The sequence below is a fragment of the Trichomycterus rosablanca genome, chromosome 11 (genome assembly GCF_030014385.1).
Source record: "Trichomycterus rosablanca isolate fTriRos1 chromosome 11, fTriRos1.hap1, whole genome shotgun sequence".
In the NCBI taxonomy this organism is placed as follows: Eukaryota; Metazoa; Chordata; class Actinopteri; order Siluriformes; family Trichomycteridae; genus Trichomycterus; species Trichomycterus rosablanca.
Genome location: NC_085998.1, coordinates 29,313,175 through 29,327,364, shown reverse-complemented (window position 1 = coordinate 29,327,364; position 14,190 = coordinate 29,313,175). Strand labels below are relative to the sequence as shown.

Below are 14,190 nucleotides of genomic sequence, written 5' to 3'. Positions count from 1 at the left end.
CGATACACACCATGTGATGTATCATACGTCTCACATACAAATACAGTGTATTTAGTCAAGTTGTCATTTGCAATATTGCTTGTTTGTCAGCTTCTGTACATATTGTGTTGTCCGATTCTTTTTTGTGATTTTTATTCGTATCCAATAGCATCAGGTTAGTATTTTTAATACCTTTTCTGTCACCTACTTCAAAATGGGATGTACAAGGAACATCCTGGCATTTTTGCGCAGTGTGATTTCTAATCTCAGCTGTGCTATCGATCGTCCGGGCGCCTAGACGGACACGATTGGCTGTTTGTACGTGGATGGACAGTGATCGAGCGAGGATTTCTAATCGCTGCTGCAATCACGGCCTCCGCTGGCTGGCACGTGTGTACAACCTTCCTCAATCGCAATGGGTCGCAATTTGAGACGTCTAGATTGGGCGAACAGGGGAAAAAATAATAAATAGGAAAAACGGACCTCTGAGAGGACTACATGTTAAAGTTCCAGTCTACACGTGTGCATTAAGCCTACTGTGCGCAGTAGTCAGTACAGATGTTTTCTAGTAGCCTTGTTTAAAAGGACATCAGTTATATATATATATATATATTTTAATATATTTTTTCTTTATGCAATTTCTCCCCTTTTTTTTAGCACGTCCAATTGCCCGATTGCATCACGCTTCCTCTCCACCAGTGCCGATCCCCGCTCTGATTGAGGAGAACGAAGCTAACCCACGCCCCCTCCGACACGAGTGCAGTGCAGCCTAGCTGCGTGTACGGAGGAACACACCCTGAGAGCACTCTTTTCTCATCTCTGTGCAGGCGCCATCAATCAGCCAGCAGAGGTCGTAATTGCACCAGACCCCATCTGGCTTAGTCCCGCCCATATCTGAACAACAGGCCAATCGTCGTTCACGTGGCCGCTCAGCCTCAGCCTGTAGGCAGAGCAGAGATTCGATACGATGTATCCGAGATCCCAGCTCTGGTTCCAGCGTGTTTTTTTTACCGCTGCGCCACCTGAGCGGCCGGTATGGATGTTTATTAATAAATGGAATGAAGTTGAGCAGATAAAACAAAGTCAAAGTAAATGTAAGGAACAGTGCGTTTTTGTTTTATTTGCATTTACCATACTGTTCTAACTTTTTCTGATTTGGGGTTGTATTATTATTAAAGGATCTACAAACATTGGCAATAGTACTACACTTTCTCCAAGTGTAGACTGTTTTAAATTGGATTAATAAACATTTAGAAGTTTAGATTACTGTTTTTTATAAGAAGTTGGGTGAAGATCAGACCACATTTCTTCAGCTACTACGCAGAAAACCAGTCGCAGATTCCAAAGGTTTATTGTTTTAATATGATTGTATTTAGAGGAAAATAATAGCAGCCTAAAGGTTTGTTGTGTTCTGTGGATGTTAAGTTCGAATAGCTGGACCTGGACATTGAGGTCTACCAGTAGGATTTTTTTTCCTCCAGTGCTGTCTCGATTCTCGACTCGATTCTTTTGATTCATTGCACGCTCTGCCAATTGGTGTGTTTGTAAGCCAGAGCTCATCAGTTCAGCAGTGTTTGAACAGGCAATACAGACTCCAGCTGCCTCCTGCTGCTAGCTTAAGCAATTACACGTTGAAATATTGCTGACTGGATTCCTCTCAAGGCTCTTTCTGCTTGCACGTGAAACATTTGCTGGTGTTATTCAGTAAACTGATGGAACAGCATTTACAGTGCTGCAAAGATCTGGACGCTTCTGGTCCTCCCTGCAAAGTGGCTAATTAAACTCCTAATTCTTTTGTAAGTTTTTATGTATATGTTCATCATGCCCCTTCAGAGCATTTTTGTGGAATTAAAATGTTCGTTTAATGATACCGTACTTATCGTCCTTGTGTAAGTGTCAGATGTTTCGTTTCGTTTACCATATATGTACTTCGATGTATCCGCATTTTTACCTACACAGGTTTCCATGCATTAAGCTATGCTATTGTATTACTTTTTATCCAAGGATTTTTAATAAAAAGATGCATTTTGAAACCTGATTTAAAAAAAAATTATTTTAAGCAGACCAGATGTTTGTACTGATGATCTTGAAACCTGAAGTTGCATAGAGGTGACATCTCGTCTGCAGCTTCTCTTTGTAATAGTTGTGGTTCTTGTTTCTACACTCACTGTCCATTTTATCAGCTCCACTTACCGTATAGAAGCACTTTGTAGTTCTACAATTACTGACTGTAATCCATCTGTTTCTCTGCATGCTTTGTTAAACCCCTTTCATACTGTTCTTCCATGGTCAGGACCCCCACAGGAGCACCACAGAGCAGGTATTATTTAGGTGGTGGATCATTCTAAGCACTGCAGTGACACTGACATGGTGGTGGTGTGTTAGTGTGTGTTGTGCTGGTATGAGTGGATCAGACACAGCAGCGCTGCTGGACTGAGAATAGTCCACCAACCAAAAATATCCAGCCTGTGACCACTGATGAAGGTCTAGAAGATGACCGACTCAAACAGCAGCAACAGATGAGCGATCGTCTCCGACTTTACATCTACAAGGTGGACCAACTAGGTAGGAGTGTCTAACAGAGTGGGCAGTGAGTGGACACGATATTTAAAAACTCCAGCAGCGCTGCTGTGTCTGATCCACTCATACCAGCACAACACACACTAACACACCACCACCATGTCAGTGTCACTGCAGTGCTAAGAATGATCCACCACCTAAATAATACCCGCTCTGTGGTGGTCCTGACCATTGAAGAACAGAATAAAAGGATGTTAGTCCCAACAGCAGCAACCTGGCAGTGATGAGGCTTGAACCAGCAACCTTCTGATTACTAGTCAAGTGTCTTAACTGCTAGGCTACAACTGCCCTAACAAACACACACATTCACAATTTAGTATCTTAAACTGACTGCATGTTTTTGGCCCGTGGGGGGAAACCGGAGCACCCGGAGGAAACCCATGAGGACACGTGGAGAACATGTGGAGAACATGCAAACTTTACACAGAAAAGACCCAGACCTCTCCAACTGGGAATCGAACCTGGGATTTTCTTGCTGTGAGGAGAGAGTGCCACCCACCGAGCCGCCCAACTCAACACAGAACACAGAAAGAACCCAGACCTGGGAATCCTGGGAGGAAACCGGAGCACCCGGAGGAAACCCACGTGGACACAGAAAAGACCAAGACCGCTCCACCTGGGTTTCGAACCCAGGACCTTCTTGCTGTGAGGCGACAGCACAGCCCACCGAGCCACCGTACCGCCACTTTTTATTATGACCAATTCTATTACCAATCCTTGTCTATATAGAAAACATGACTTGATTTGCTTTAAATGTGACCCATCCCACTAACGAAACGAACAATTTGACAAACGATTCATCATTTTTAATAGAAATATTAAATAATTTAGCATCATTAATCATTTTAATAGGTGATTAGTATTAGAAATAATTAGTCAGATCATGATAAGGTAAGATTACTTGTACAAAACATTTGCAAATCCAAAAAACAACTATCGGCTTTGTCCATAATTCTGCCCCTTTATACTGGGAACAAAATTATACACAACAGCACAAAGTACAGTCCTCAACCGAAGAACCAAAGACTGCCTGCATGCACACACGCACACGCACACACACACACACGTCTATGCATCTGGTGCATGAACTTGCTCACGTTGGTTTAGACCCACTACAGAAGGCAGATGTGGGGAGCCGCACCCTCTCCCATCCGTCCTAAATTACAATATTTAATGCCAGCAGCTGGTAATGGTTCTGCACCAGGTTATTAAAGTCTTGGGGCTGGAGCGCTTGCTCTCCCCACCATATCTGCTCATATATTTGATGGCACGACCCAAGGCCAAGGATCTTGGTGGCAGGGAGTTATGAATAACAGACGTTACATGGTTTTAGCTCTCTTCTCCCGAAGACAAGCCGTCGATCTCGTCCTGGTCGCCGCCGATCGCCATCCAGAATGCTTTGGCAACCTAATAGTGAAGAATGACCAGAACAAATGCTTTAAGTGACATGTCAGGGTTTGATGTTTTGCTGGTTATGGACAGTGTGGATGTATCTCAGCTACCTTTTCTGCATGCACCTTCCTTTGTTCACGAGGCATTGAAGAGGCCTTATCTACGGCAAAAAATAGACAGATAAACAGAAGAATCACATTTGTGCTAATGCCCCAGCATGAAATCAAATCTTGTACACACATACACCGACCAGGCGTAACATTATGACCACTGACAGGTGGAGTGAATAACACTGATCATCTCTTCATCACGGCACCTGTTAGTGGGTGGGATATATTAAGCAGCAAGTGAACATTTTATAATTTAATCCTCAAAGTTGATGTGGATTTGAGCGAGTTTGACGAGGGCCAAATTGTGATGGCTAGACGACTGGGTCAGAGCATCTCCAAAACTGCAGCTCTTGTGAGGTGTTCTCGGTCTGCAGTGGTCAGTATCTATCAAAAGTGGTCCAAGGAAGGAACAGTGGTAAACCGACGACAGGGTCATGGGCGTGGGGAGCGAAGGCTGGCCCGTGTGGTCCGATCCAACAGACGAGCTACTGTAGCTCAAATTGCTAAAGAAGTTAATGCTGGTTCTGATAGAAAGGTGTCAGAATACACAGTGCATCACAGTTTGTTGCGTATGGGGCAGCTAAAGGGAACCAACCCAATATTAGGAAGGTGGTCATAATGTTATGCCTCATCGGTGTATATTTCCAGAAATTAATACATTTGATGATTTGATAAAGCTTTGCTTTAAGTAATTGATAAAGCTTTGCATAGTTGTCAATTAAATACCTGTAAAACTTTGATATGCATTTTACCTACTGTCCCAACTCTTCTGGAATTTGGTTTTAAATAGGGAGTGCAATCTTTTTTTCTTTTTTAAATAGACCCAAAAGCTGTTTGTTTGTTCTAGCAATAAAATAATGAAACTGAAGGTGTGTTGCCTCACCTTTCATTTCTTTAAGTTTAGTAAAGAGACGCTCAAAATTGTCCACATCCGCATCCCCAGCTGTGAGATTGGCCAGCTCCTGAATGTCCAAGTCAGTCATTGGGTCTGCATGACAGTACAATTACCATCTTGCACATCTTATCATATTGCATATTAGGTGTGGATTGGTATGCAATTCCTACAGTCTCACCTACTACCGAGTTCACCCCCTCTGTGCTGTTCTGACTGCTTTCAGTCTTCGGTGCTTCTGTGTTTCCTTCTGTACAGGCAGATAAGCCCTAGAAAATAAAATATCAACTTATAGTATTTTAAAATGTAAGGAATTGTACACTCTTAACTTTAGGTTCTCATTTAAAAAGTTTCAGACTTTTACTATTGCCAGAGACTAACTAGACATGTCACCGGTTGTGATTCTGTGATTACGATCTCAATAAATTCAATAAATTGTCAATGAATTTTAATGAAAAAAATCAATTCGGTTATAAGATTTTGGTTTATTTTTAACAGACAGAAGCCTAGTCTTCTATGGATAGAAATCATTTTATAATCACCTTAGAATAAATATTTAATAATAAACTTTAATATAGATGCTTTTGAAGATGGTGCTGATGAAGACACACAAATTGATTCCTGACCAAATCAAACCTAACTTCTTACTGAAACCCAGATAACCAAACTGACACTCTCTTATTTTGGACACATTTTGACACAATTATGCTTGGCATAGTTGAAGGTAAGAGAAAGAGGATGGCCAGCAAAAGATAGATGAATACAATTAGAACAATAATGACGGGAAACACACCACACGATTTATGTGGAGTCGGAATTGACGGCACTTTGACTGCATCATTGCTGATTCACAGTAAACCAGGTCAATTTAAAATGCACACACAAAAAAAAAAACAATAAACTATTTATCATGCTTTTAATGCCGAAGAAAATGTTAAAATGACTAAAAATATGCTATTGGCTGGCTGGGCATCTACAGAGCATGTTTTGAAAGTGGCTAGGGGGCTTGTGTGGGATGGTCATAGCCCTGCAATGGATTGGCACCCTGTCCAGAGTGTTTCTGCTTAGTGCCCAGTGTTGCTGGGTGGAAACGGGCCTGCCACGACTCTGACCAGGTAAAGCGGTTGATGATAAAAATATATTGCTATTGAAAGATGACATTTTTACATCTTACAGTGGGGCCAAAAAGTATTTAGTCAGCCACTGATTGTGCAGGTTCTCCTACTTAGAAAGATGAGAGAGGTCTGTAATTTTCATCATAGGTACACTTCAACTATGAGACACAAAATGAGAAAAAAAAAATCCAGGAAATCACATTGTAGGATTTTTAAAGAATTTATTTGTAAATTATGATGGAAAATAAGTATTTGGTCAATAACAAAAGTTCAACTCAATACTTTGTAACATAACCTTTGTTGGCAATGACAGAGGTGAAACGTTTCCTGTAAGTCTTCACCAGGTTTGCACACACTGTAGCTGGTATTTTGGCCCATTCCTCCATGCAGATCTCCTCTAGAGCAGTGATGTTTTGGGGCTGTCGCTGGGCAACACGGACTCCACAAATTTTCTATGGGGTTGAGGTCTGGAGACTGGCTAGGCCACTCCAGGACCTTGAAATGCTTTTTACGGAGCCACTCCTTCATTGCCCGAGTGGTGTGTTTGGGATCATTGTCATGCTGGAAGACCCAGCCACGTTCCATCTTCAATGCTCTCACTGATGGAAGAACGTTTTGGCTTAAAATCTCACGATACATGGCCTCGTTCATTCTTCCCTTAACACGGATCAGTCGTCCTGTCCTCTTTGCAGAAAAACAGCCCCAAAGCATGATGTTTCCACCCCCATGCTTCACAGTAGGTATGGTGTTCTTGGGTTTTTCTTCTTCCTCCAAACACGACGAGTTGAGTTTTTACCAAAAAGTTCCATTTTGGTTTCATCTGACCACATGATATTCTCCCAATCCTCCTCTGGATCATCCATATGCTCTCTGGCAAACTTCAGACGGGCCTGGACATTAAGCAGGATTTGAGTCCCTCTTGGCGTAGTGTGTTTACTGATGGTAGCCTTTGTTACTTTGGTCCCAGCTCTCTGCAGGTCATTCATCAGGTCCCTCCGTGTAGTTCTGGGATTTTTGCTCACCGTTCTCATGATCATTTTGACCCCACGGGATGAGATCTTGACCCCAAGGGAGATTATCAATGGTCTTGTATGTCTTCCATTTTCTTACAATTGCTCCCACAGTTGATTTATTCACACCAACCTGCTTGCCTATTGTAGATTCACTCTTCCCAGCCTGGTGCAGGTCTACAATTTTCTTCCTGGTGTCCTTCGACAGCTCTTTGGTCTTGGCCATGGTTGAGTTTGGAGTCTGACTGTTTGAGGCTGTGGACAGGTGTCTTTTATACAGATAACGAGGTCAAACAGGTGCCATTAATACTGGTAACGAGTGGAGGACAGAAGAGCTTCTTAAAGAAGAAGTTACAGGTCTGTGAGAGCCAGAAATCTTGCTTGTTTGTTATTGACCAAATACTTATTTTCCACCATAATTTACAAAATAATTCTTTAAAAATCCTACAATGTGATTTCCTGGATTTTTTTTTCTCATTTTGTCTCTAATAGTTGAAGTGAACCTATGATGAAAATTACAGACCTCTCTCATCTTTCTAAGTAGGAGAACCTGCACAATCAGTGGCTGACTAAATACTTTTTGACCCCACTGTATGTACTTAAAAATAATATTTTAATAAAAATAAAGTTAACAATAAATTCATAACAGAAGACTGGCTAGTTAATTGCTACTAAACCAGCTTTAAGTTGGCAATGAGTAGAAACAAGTTGGATTTTAGTATCTGTATAATATTTACATCTGCCTATTATAGCAGCCAAATAGTTATTATTGCTAGAAAATAACTAAAAAGCTATTAGATAGTTGATAGATGTTGAAGGTTTTAAAAAGATTATCAAATCTGATTGTTGGTCTCAAACTGTTATAATAATGTAGATAATTGGGTTTCTTTTATAAACTCTATCTGTCTTGATGTATGATTTCTAACCTGTGTCTCTGCTGTTGGTCGTGGATTATTATGATGTGCTGCGACCAAACTGCTCATCAGGCCAAATCCCTGATTATGTTCTATGAAGAAACAGAGGTGAACAAATATGAACATCTTGAATAATCAAATATTTAAATAGCTACATAGTTTGTTACTGGTATGTGCATTTCTGTACATTTGAGTGAATTAGAATCCAAATCTTACCATCTTTCATCTCTACACTGGACCAGACATTGGCGTTCAGAGCCTGAACAATTCTATTTACTCCAGTGGATTCTGGGAAGTCATCTAAAAAGTAATGAATACAAAGTGTTAATTAATGCTTTACACACTCAGAGATAATTAAAGTGTCCGTGTTTCTAAAAGTATTGAGCTGCTTTTTTGTGTTGGATCGTCTAAACACAATTTATGTGATCGTAGTAAATGTTACTGACAACAATACAAATGACCCTTCAATCAAAACTGTTATTTGTACAAGCTTGGGCAGTAAAGTGATACAACCAAATACCTTAGCAAATTTTTTTAAATCATGCCTTTACCACCAACCCTCGGACTACACACTGGACCTATTATTCATTATTTACCATTTGCACGATTATTTACCCACAATTATTTAATATGTATAGTTATTTAGCAGTGTTTTTATATAGATAAAGTTACAGTTGAATAGTTATTTATTTTACACATCTTTATAATTAGTATTACTGTTATTATAATATATACCTAACTAATCCCTTTGTTTTTCATATGCTTATTATTATAATAATTACTATTATGTCTATAGTACTATTTTTGTTTGTTTATTAGGATTTTAACGTCATGTTTTACACTTTGGTTACATTCATGACAGGAACGTTAGTTACTCATTACACAAGATTCATCAGTTCACAAGGTTATATCAAACACAGTCCTAGACAATTTAGTGTCTCTAATTGACCTCACTTGCATGTCTTCGGGCTCTGGGAGGAAATGGGAGCACCCGGAGTAAACCCACACAGACACGGGGAGAACATGCAAACTCCACACAGAAAGGACCCGGACCGCTCCACCTGGGGATGAAACCCAGGACCTTCTTGCTGTGAGGCGAGAGTGCTACCCACTGAGCTACCGTGCCGCCCATATAGTACTATGTACATAGACATAATACAATGTATGTAAATAGCTATAGTTATAATTATATATTAATCATAGATATATAAATTTAATGTTATTCTCTGTTTTTTCCTACTATTTGCACTCCTGTTAGATAACTGCATTTCGTTGCCTTGCACCTGTACTGAGCAATGACAAAGTTCTTTCTACCTACCTACCTACCTACCTATCTGTCTATCTATCTGTCTATCTATCTGTCTATCTATCTATATGTGGACTAGTGTTTTAAGTCCTGACACTTTCTCAAGCTCTAATCTCTAGTTCATCTGAAAATAAGTTTGCTTTAATTAAATGTGAGTGTGTGGGCCATAAAATTCATTTCATTTTCATCAACCGCTTTATCCTGGTCAGGGTTGCAGTGATTCACTAGGCATGAGGCAGAAATATCCCAGATTGGGTATCTATCGCTGGGCTTCAGCAACCTCCCCTCTTCCAGACATAACCAATCATGACTGTGTAAACACCCGGCTGGCCAATAACACAGCTGGAACATGCAATATGAAAACACCGCAGCTGTGAACCTGTCCATAGTGCATTTGCATCTTGTGGCCGAGGTGAGTATAGACTCATACCTGGACAGGATTAAGCAGTCATTTAAGATGAAAACATGGCTTGAAGATTCCTGCCAAACCCACCATGTCCCTGACCAGGATAAAACAGTTAGTGAAAAGGAATTAATTCATGTTTTTGTTTTTATATTTTTTTAGAATACACAGTCTATGAAATGACATTTGTAATATTTGTTTTACCATCCTCATCAGGCAGTTCCTGAGGGTTGAGCTCCACCAGTTCAAATGCGTGAGCGAGGCACCACTGCTGAGCTTCATGTCTGCTTACACCTGCAACAGCAAAGTAACACAAACTAAACAGCTCTGTAAAAACGGTCATGTTACATTAGAATAATAACATTTTTAAACCTAATGTGCAATGCGGTTCATATCGATCCTCAAGCTGGTACACTGGCACAGTTTGGTCATTCATCAATGAGTTATCCCATCCACACCGCGGCATTGTGGTTTCATTATATCACGGGGCAGCATAGGAAATATAATTGTTTTTTATATGAATATAAAAGTTTTGCAAACACCCTAGACTGCTGTACTACAACTGCTATGTGGAAGAGTTAACTGTACAATCTGGACTATAAAAAGTGTAAATCTAATATGGTCAGCCCAATTGTTAACTTGCTTTAATTGTAATGAGTTGCTTTGACATTTAAACTGAGCTACTGATGCATTATTTATAAGTTAATTTATACATTTAGCAAAACCTGAGCAAAGCTGTTGTTAATGCAGTAACAAATATTCCAATATTATTGTTTTTATTCATTAACAGCCTTTAGATATAACCAAAATCAGGTATTGTAGGACAGCACTAACCGTTTTCACATACATGGTCACACACTAAGATGAGAACTTCCAGAGTAATTTCTTCCAGGAGTGCTAACCATGGAGTGACCGCATTTAGACCGTCTTTCTGTAACATCAACAGGTCAAGGTACAAGTCAAATCATACAAATGTAGTAATAATAATAATACATTTACAACCATCACAAATATACCAATCAGGAATAACATTATGACCACCTTCCTAATATTGTGCTGGTCCCCCTTTTGCTGCCAAAACAGCCCTGCAACTGTGATGCACTGTGCATTCTGACACCTTTCTATCAGAACCAGCATTAACTTCTTCAGCAATTTGAGTTACAGTAGCTCGCCTGTTGGATCGGACCACACGGGCCAGCCTTCGCTCCCCACGTGCATCAATGAGCTTTGGCCGCCCATGACCCTGTCGCCGGTTTACCACTGTTCCTTCCTTGGAGCACTTTTGATAGATACTGAGCACTGCAGACAGGGAACACCCCACAAGAGCTGCAGTTTTGGAGATGCTCTGACCCAGTCGTCTAGCCATCATAATGTGGCCCTTGTCAAACTCATTCAAATCAAATCCTTACACTTGCCCATTTTCCCTGCTTCTAACACATCAACTTTGAGGATAAAATGTTCACTTGCTAATAATCAGTGTTATTCACTTCACCTGTCAGTGGTCATAATGTTATGCCTGGTCGGTGTATATAAATGACTTGGAACTCACCGTTTTGCTATCGAAGTAGACGATGAAAGCCTGTGCAGACTGAGCCACCTCTAAATTCATATTAAATGGGCTTGGCACAACACAAAGACTGACATCGGCAGTGTAATATTTGTTGTTTATTGTCCATGGATACCAAATCACATTGTCCTCCTTTTTTGTGGGTTTGGGTAATGACGACATGCCCAGGATTTCTATAAAAAAGCACATAAATGGGTTAATTAGATGATGTACAACATACAGTTGAATTAATAATAACCCTATCTTCAGTATGACACTGATATAGCTGTAGGTAGCTGTAAATACTCAGTTATTATTTACTATTGACGTTTTCACAGTCACAGCGTGCACTTCGGAGGCTTCTTTGTGGCTGTGTGTTTACATGTTTACTTACACAACCTTCGGCATGTCAGTCATCATCATGATTGTAAAAAACATAAATTACAGTAGTGGATTGCATCAGAAAAAATCTAAACAAACACAAGTTTAGCCTTCAGATTATCTCCAAAATATGGAGGTGCCGTACAATTAATTTCCCAGTTTAAATAAATAAGAGAAAGATAAGAGCATTATAACCTAAAACTGGAGTGGAGTGGAGTGGAGTAACTTTGTCACTTACCAGCATTTACAAAAGTATTGTCAACCTAATTCATCTCAAGTTCAACACTGCCTACTGCTGGCCAATAGGCTGTACTTGACATTTCATACAGACCCCATTGATGGATAAAACTCTGCTTAGGTGTAATTATTAAGCCTAAATGTTATTTAGCTCAAAAATCGTTATTATTAAAGTCAGCTGCACTTTTAAATTAATATGCACTTGAAATTCTGGAATAAAAAAAACTGAGGGTGCTTAAATAAAAGATAATGGGAAATATTTATTTATTAGGATTCCAAATTAAATTGTGCACTTTGGTTACATTTATGACAGGACAAATTACACACAAACTCATCAGTTCAAGTCCAATGTCCAACACAGTTACAGGTGTCAAATTTAGTATCTCTAATTCACCTAACTTACATGTCTTTGGACTGTGGGAGAGAACCGGAGCTCCCAGAAGAAATCCACAGGGAGAGAACATGCAAACAACACAGAAAGGAGCCAGGGAATTAAACCCAGGACCTTCTCACTGTGAGGCGACAGTCTTTTGTTGATATATAATTGTTTTTTTTGTTTATTAGGATTTTAACGTCATGTTTTACACTTTGGTTACATTCATGACAGGAACGGTAGTTACTCAGTTCACAAGGTCAATCAGTTCACAAGGTTATATCGAACACAGTCTTGGACACTTTAGTGTCTCCAGTTCACCTTTTGCACGTCTTTGGACTGTGGGAGGAAACCGGAGCACCTGGAGGAAACCCACACGGACACGAGGAGAACATGCAAACTCCACACAGAAAGGACTCGGACCGCCCCACCTGGGGATCGAACCCAGGACCTTCCTGCTGTGAGGTGACAGTGCTACCCACCGAGCCACCGCGCCACTAGGCTAAAGATTCTGCCATGTTTGAACCCTCCAGCAAGTCAATGATCCAAAACAAATGTCTAATTCCACACAAGGGATTAGGGTTTGCTATGGCTGCCCCGGTCTCCTGACCTCAATCCATTTGGAAATATGTGGGGTGTGATAAAATATACACAAGACAGGACCCTATAGGATCTGCAATGGTTCTGTATATGTGAATGCATCATAGGAGAAGACTTAGTGATGTTATATTTGGAAATAAGTGGTTTCACTTAGTAAAAGCATATAATATCTCCTGTGATAAATATTATGGTTGTAAACATTTCACAGATACTCTGTTTTACTTAATTTAACGATTAGATAGTTGACATTTTAAAGATAATAAGGTTAAGCTTACTTATCAAGGATGCTTGTCATTCTGGAGTATAACAACATACTGATGGCTACATTAGTTGACGTAGTGCCTGAGTATGTAATAATAATTATTATTGTTGTGCTAGTTGATAATAATTAGTAAGAAATTATCACCGCAGCTCGGTCTGTGTCAGAACAGCAAACTTGGTATAAAATACTATGGTAATACAGTTAAGAACACCATTAAATGTGTACTTATCTCGCATACTACTGTATTTAGTACAGCAGTCTAGTTCTGTTTTGATAGCTAGCTACCCTGCTAACACTGTTAGCCAGTTTTTCTCTTATACTTACGCCTGACTAAGTCCTGCTCCTTGAACCCCGAATCACAGCTTGTAATTATAACACAAGGTAGAGTCGTAGTTTCATCTTCTTTATCAGCAGACATGTTTCAAAATTGCTGACAACTTGAATTTATGAAGAAATTTAATCCGCTAGCGTAGCTTTACCCTCACCTATCCGCACCTCTCAGTGATGGAGCGGCGCGTGGAATTACGTCATGACGTATTTTACGTCCAAGGCGTATACTAGCTCGAACTGACAGACGTACATACACCGATAACACATAACATTATGACCACCTCCTTGTTTCTGCACTCATCTGTTTCTCTACATACATTTTTTAGCCGGTATTACCCTGTTCTTCAATGGTCAGGACCCCCACAGGACCACCACAGAGCAGGTATTATTTAGGTGGTGGATCATTCTCAGCACTGCAGTGACACTGACATGGTGGTGGTGTGTTAGTGTGTGTTGTGCTGGTATGAGTGATAAGACACAGCAGCACTGATGGAGATTTTAAATACCGTGTCCACTTACTGTCCACTCTATTAGACACTCCTACCTAGTTGATCCACCTTGTAGATGTAAAGTCAGAGACGATCGCTCATCTATTACTGCTGTTTGAGCTGGTCAGCTTCTAGACCTTCATCAGTGGTCACAGGACGCTGCCCACGGGTATCTGTTGGCTGGATGTTTTTGGTTGCTGGACTATTCTCAGTCCAGCAGTGACAGTGAGGTGTTTAAAAACTACATCAGCGCTGCTGTGTCTTATCCACTC

The 14,190-nt window shown here is 40.3% G+C and overlaps 1 protein-coding gene across 1 annotated transcript; it reads right to left on the bottom strand.

Moving 5' to 3' along the window:
* Positions 1-3,350: 3,350 nt before the first annotated feature.
* aagab (alpha and gamma adaptin binding protein) lies at positions 3,351-13,601 on the bottom strand. The gene is made up of 10 exons (XM_063004673.1): positions 13,425-13,601; positions 11,251-11,441; positions 10,536-10,632; positions 9,906-9,995; positions 8,209-8,292; positions 8,005-8,084; positions 5,135-5,222; positions 4,945-5,049; positions 4,062-4,111; positions 3,351-3,966 (listed from the first exon to the last, which is right to left on the bottom strand). The coding sequence occupies exons 1-10, from the start codon at positions 13,516-13,518 to the stop codon at positions 3,889-3,891; spliced, it is 957 nt and encodes a 318-aa protein (XP_062860743.1). The 5' UTR covers positions 13,519-13,601; the 3' UTR covers positions 3,351-3,888.
* Between the last annotated feature and the right edge of the window lie 589 nt (positions 13,602-14,190).

Bases quoted from the DNA above. Each gene is read 5' to 3' on its own strand.
- aagab (XM_063004673.1), bottom strand. From the start codon at position 13,518: ATGTCTGCTGATAAAGAAGATGAAACTACGACTCTACCTTGTGTTATA. The intron at 9,996-10,535 runs GTTAGTGCTGTC...TTGCTGTTGCAG, and splicing joins TGACCATGTATGTGAAAACG to GTGTAAGCAGACATGAAGCT. The intron at 3,967-4,061 runs GTAGCTGAGATA...CTTCACTATTAG, and splicing joins GGAAGGTGCATGCAGAAAAG to GTTGCCAAAGCATTCTGGAT.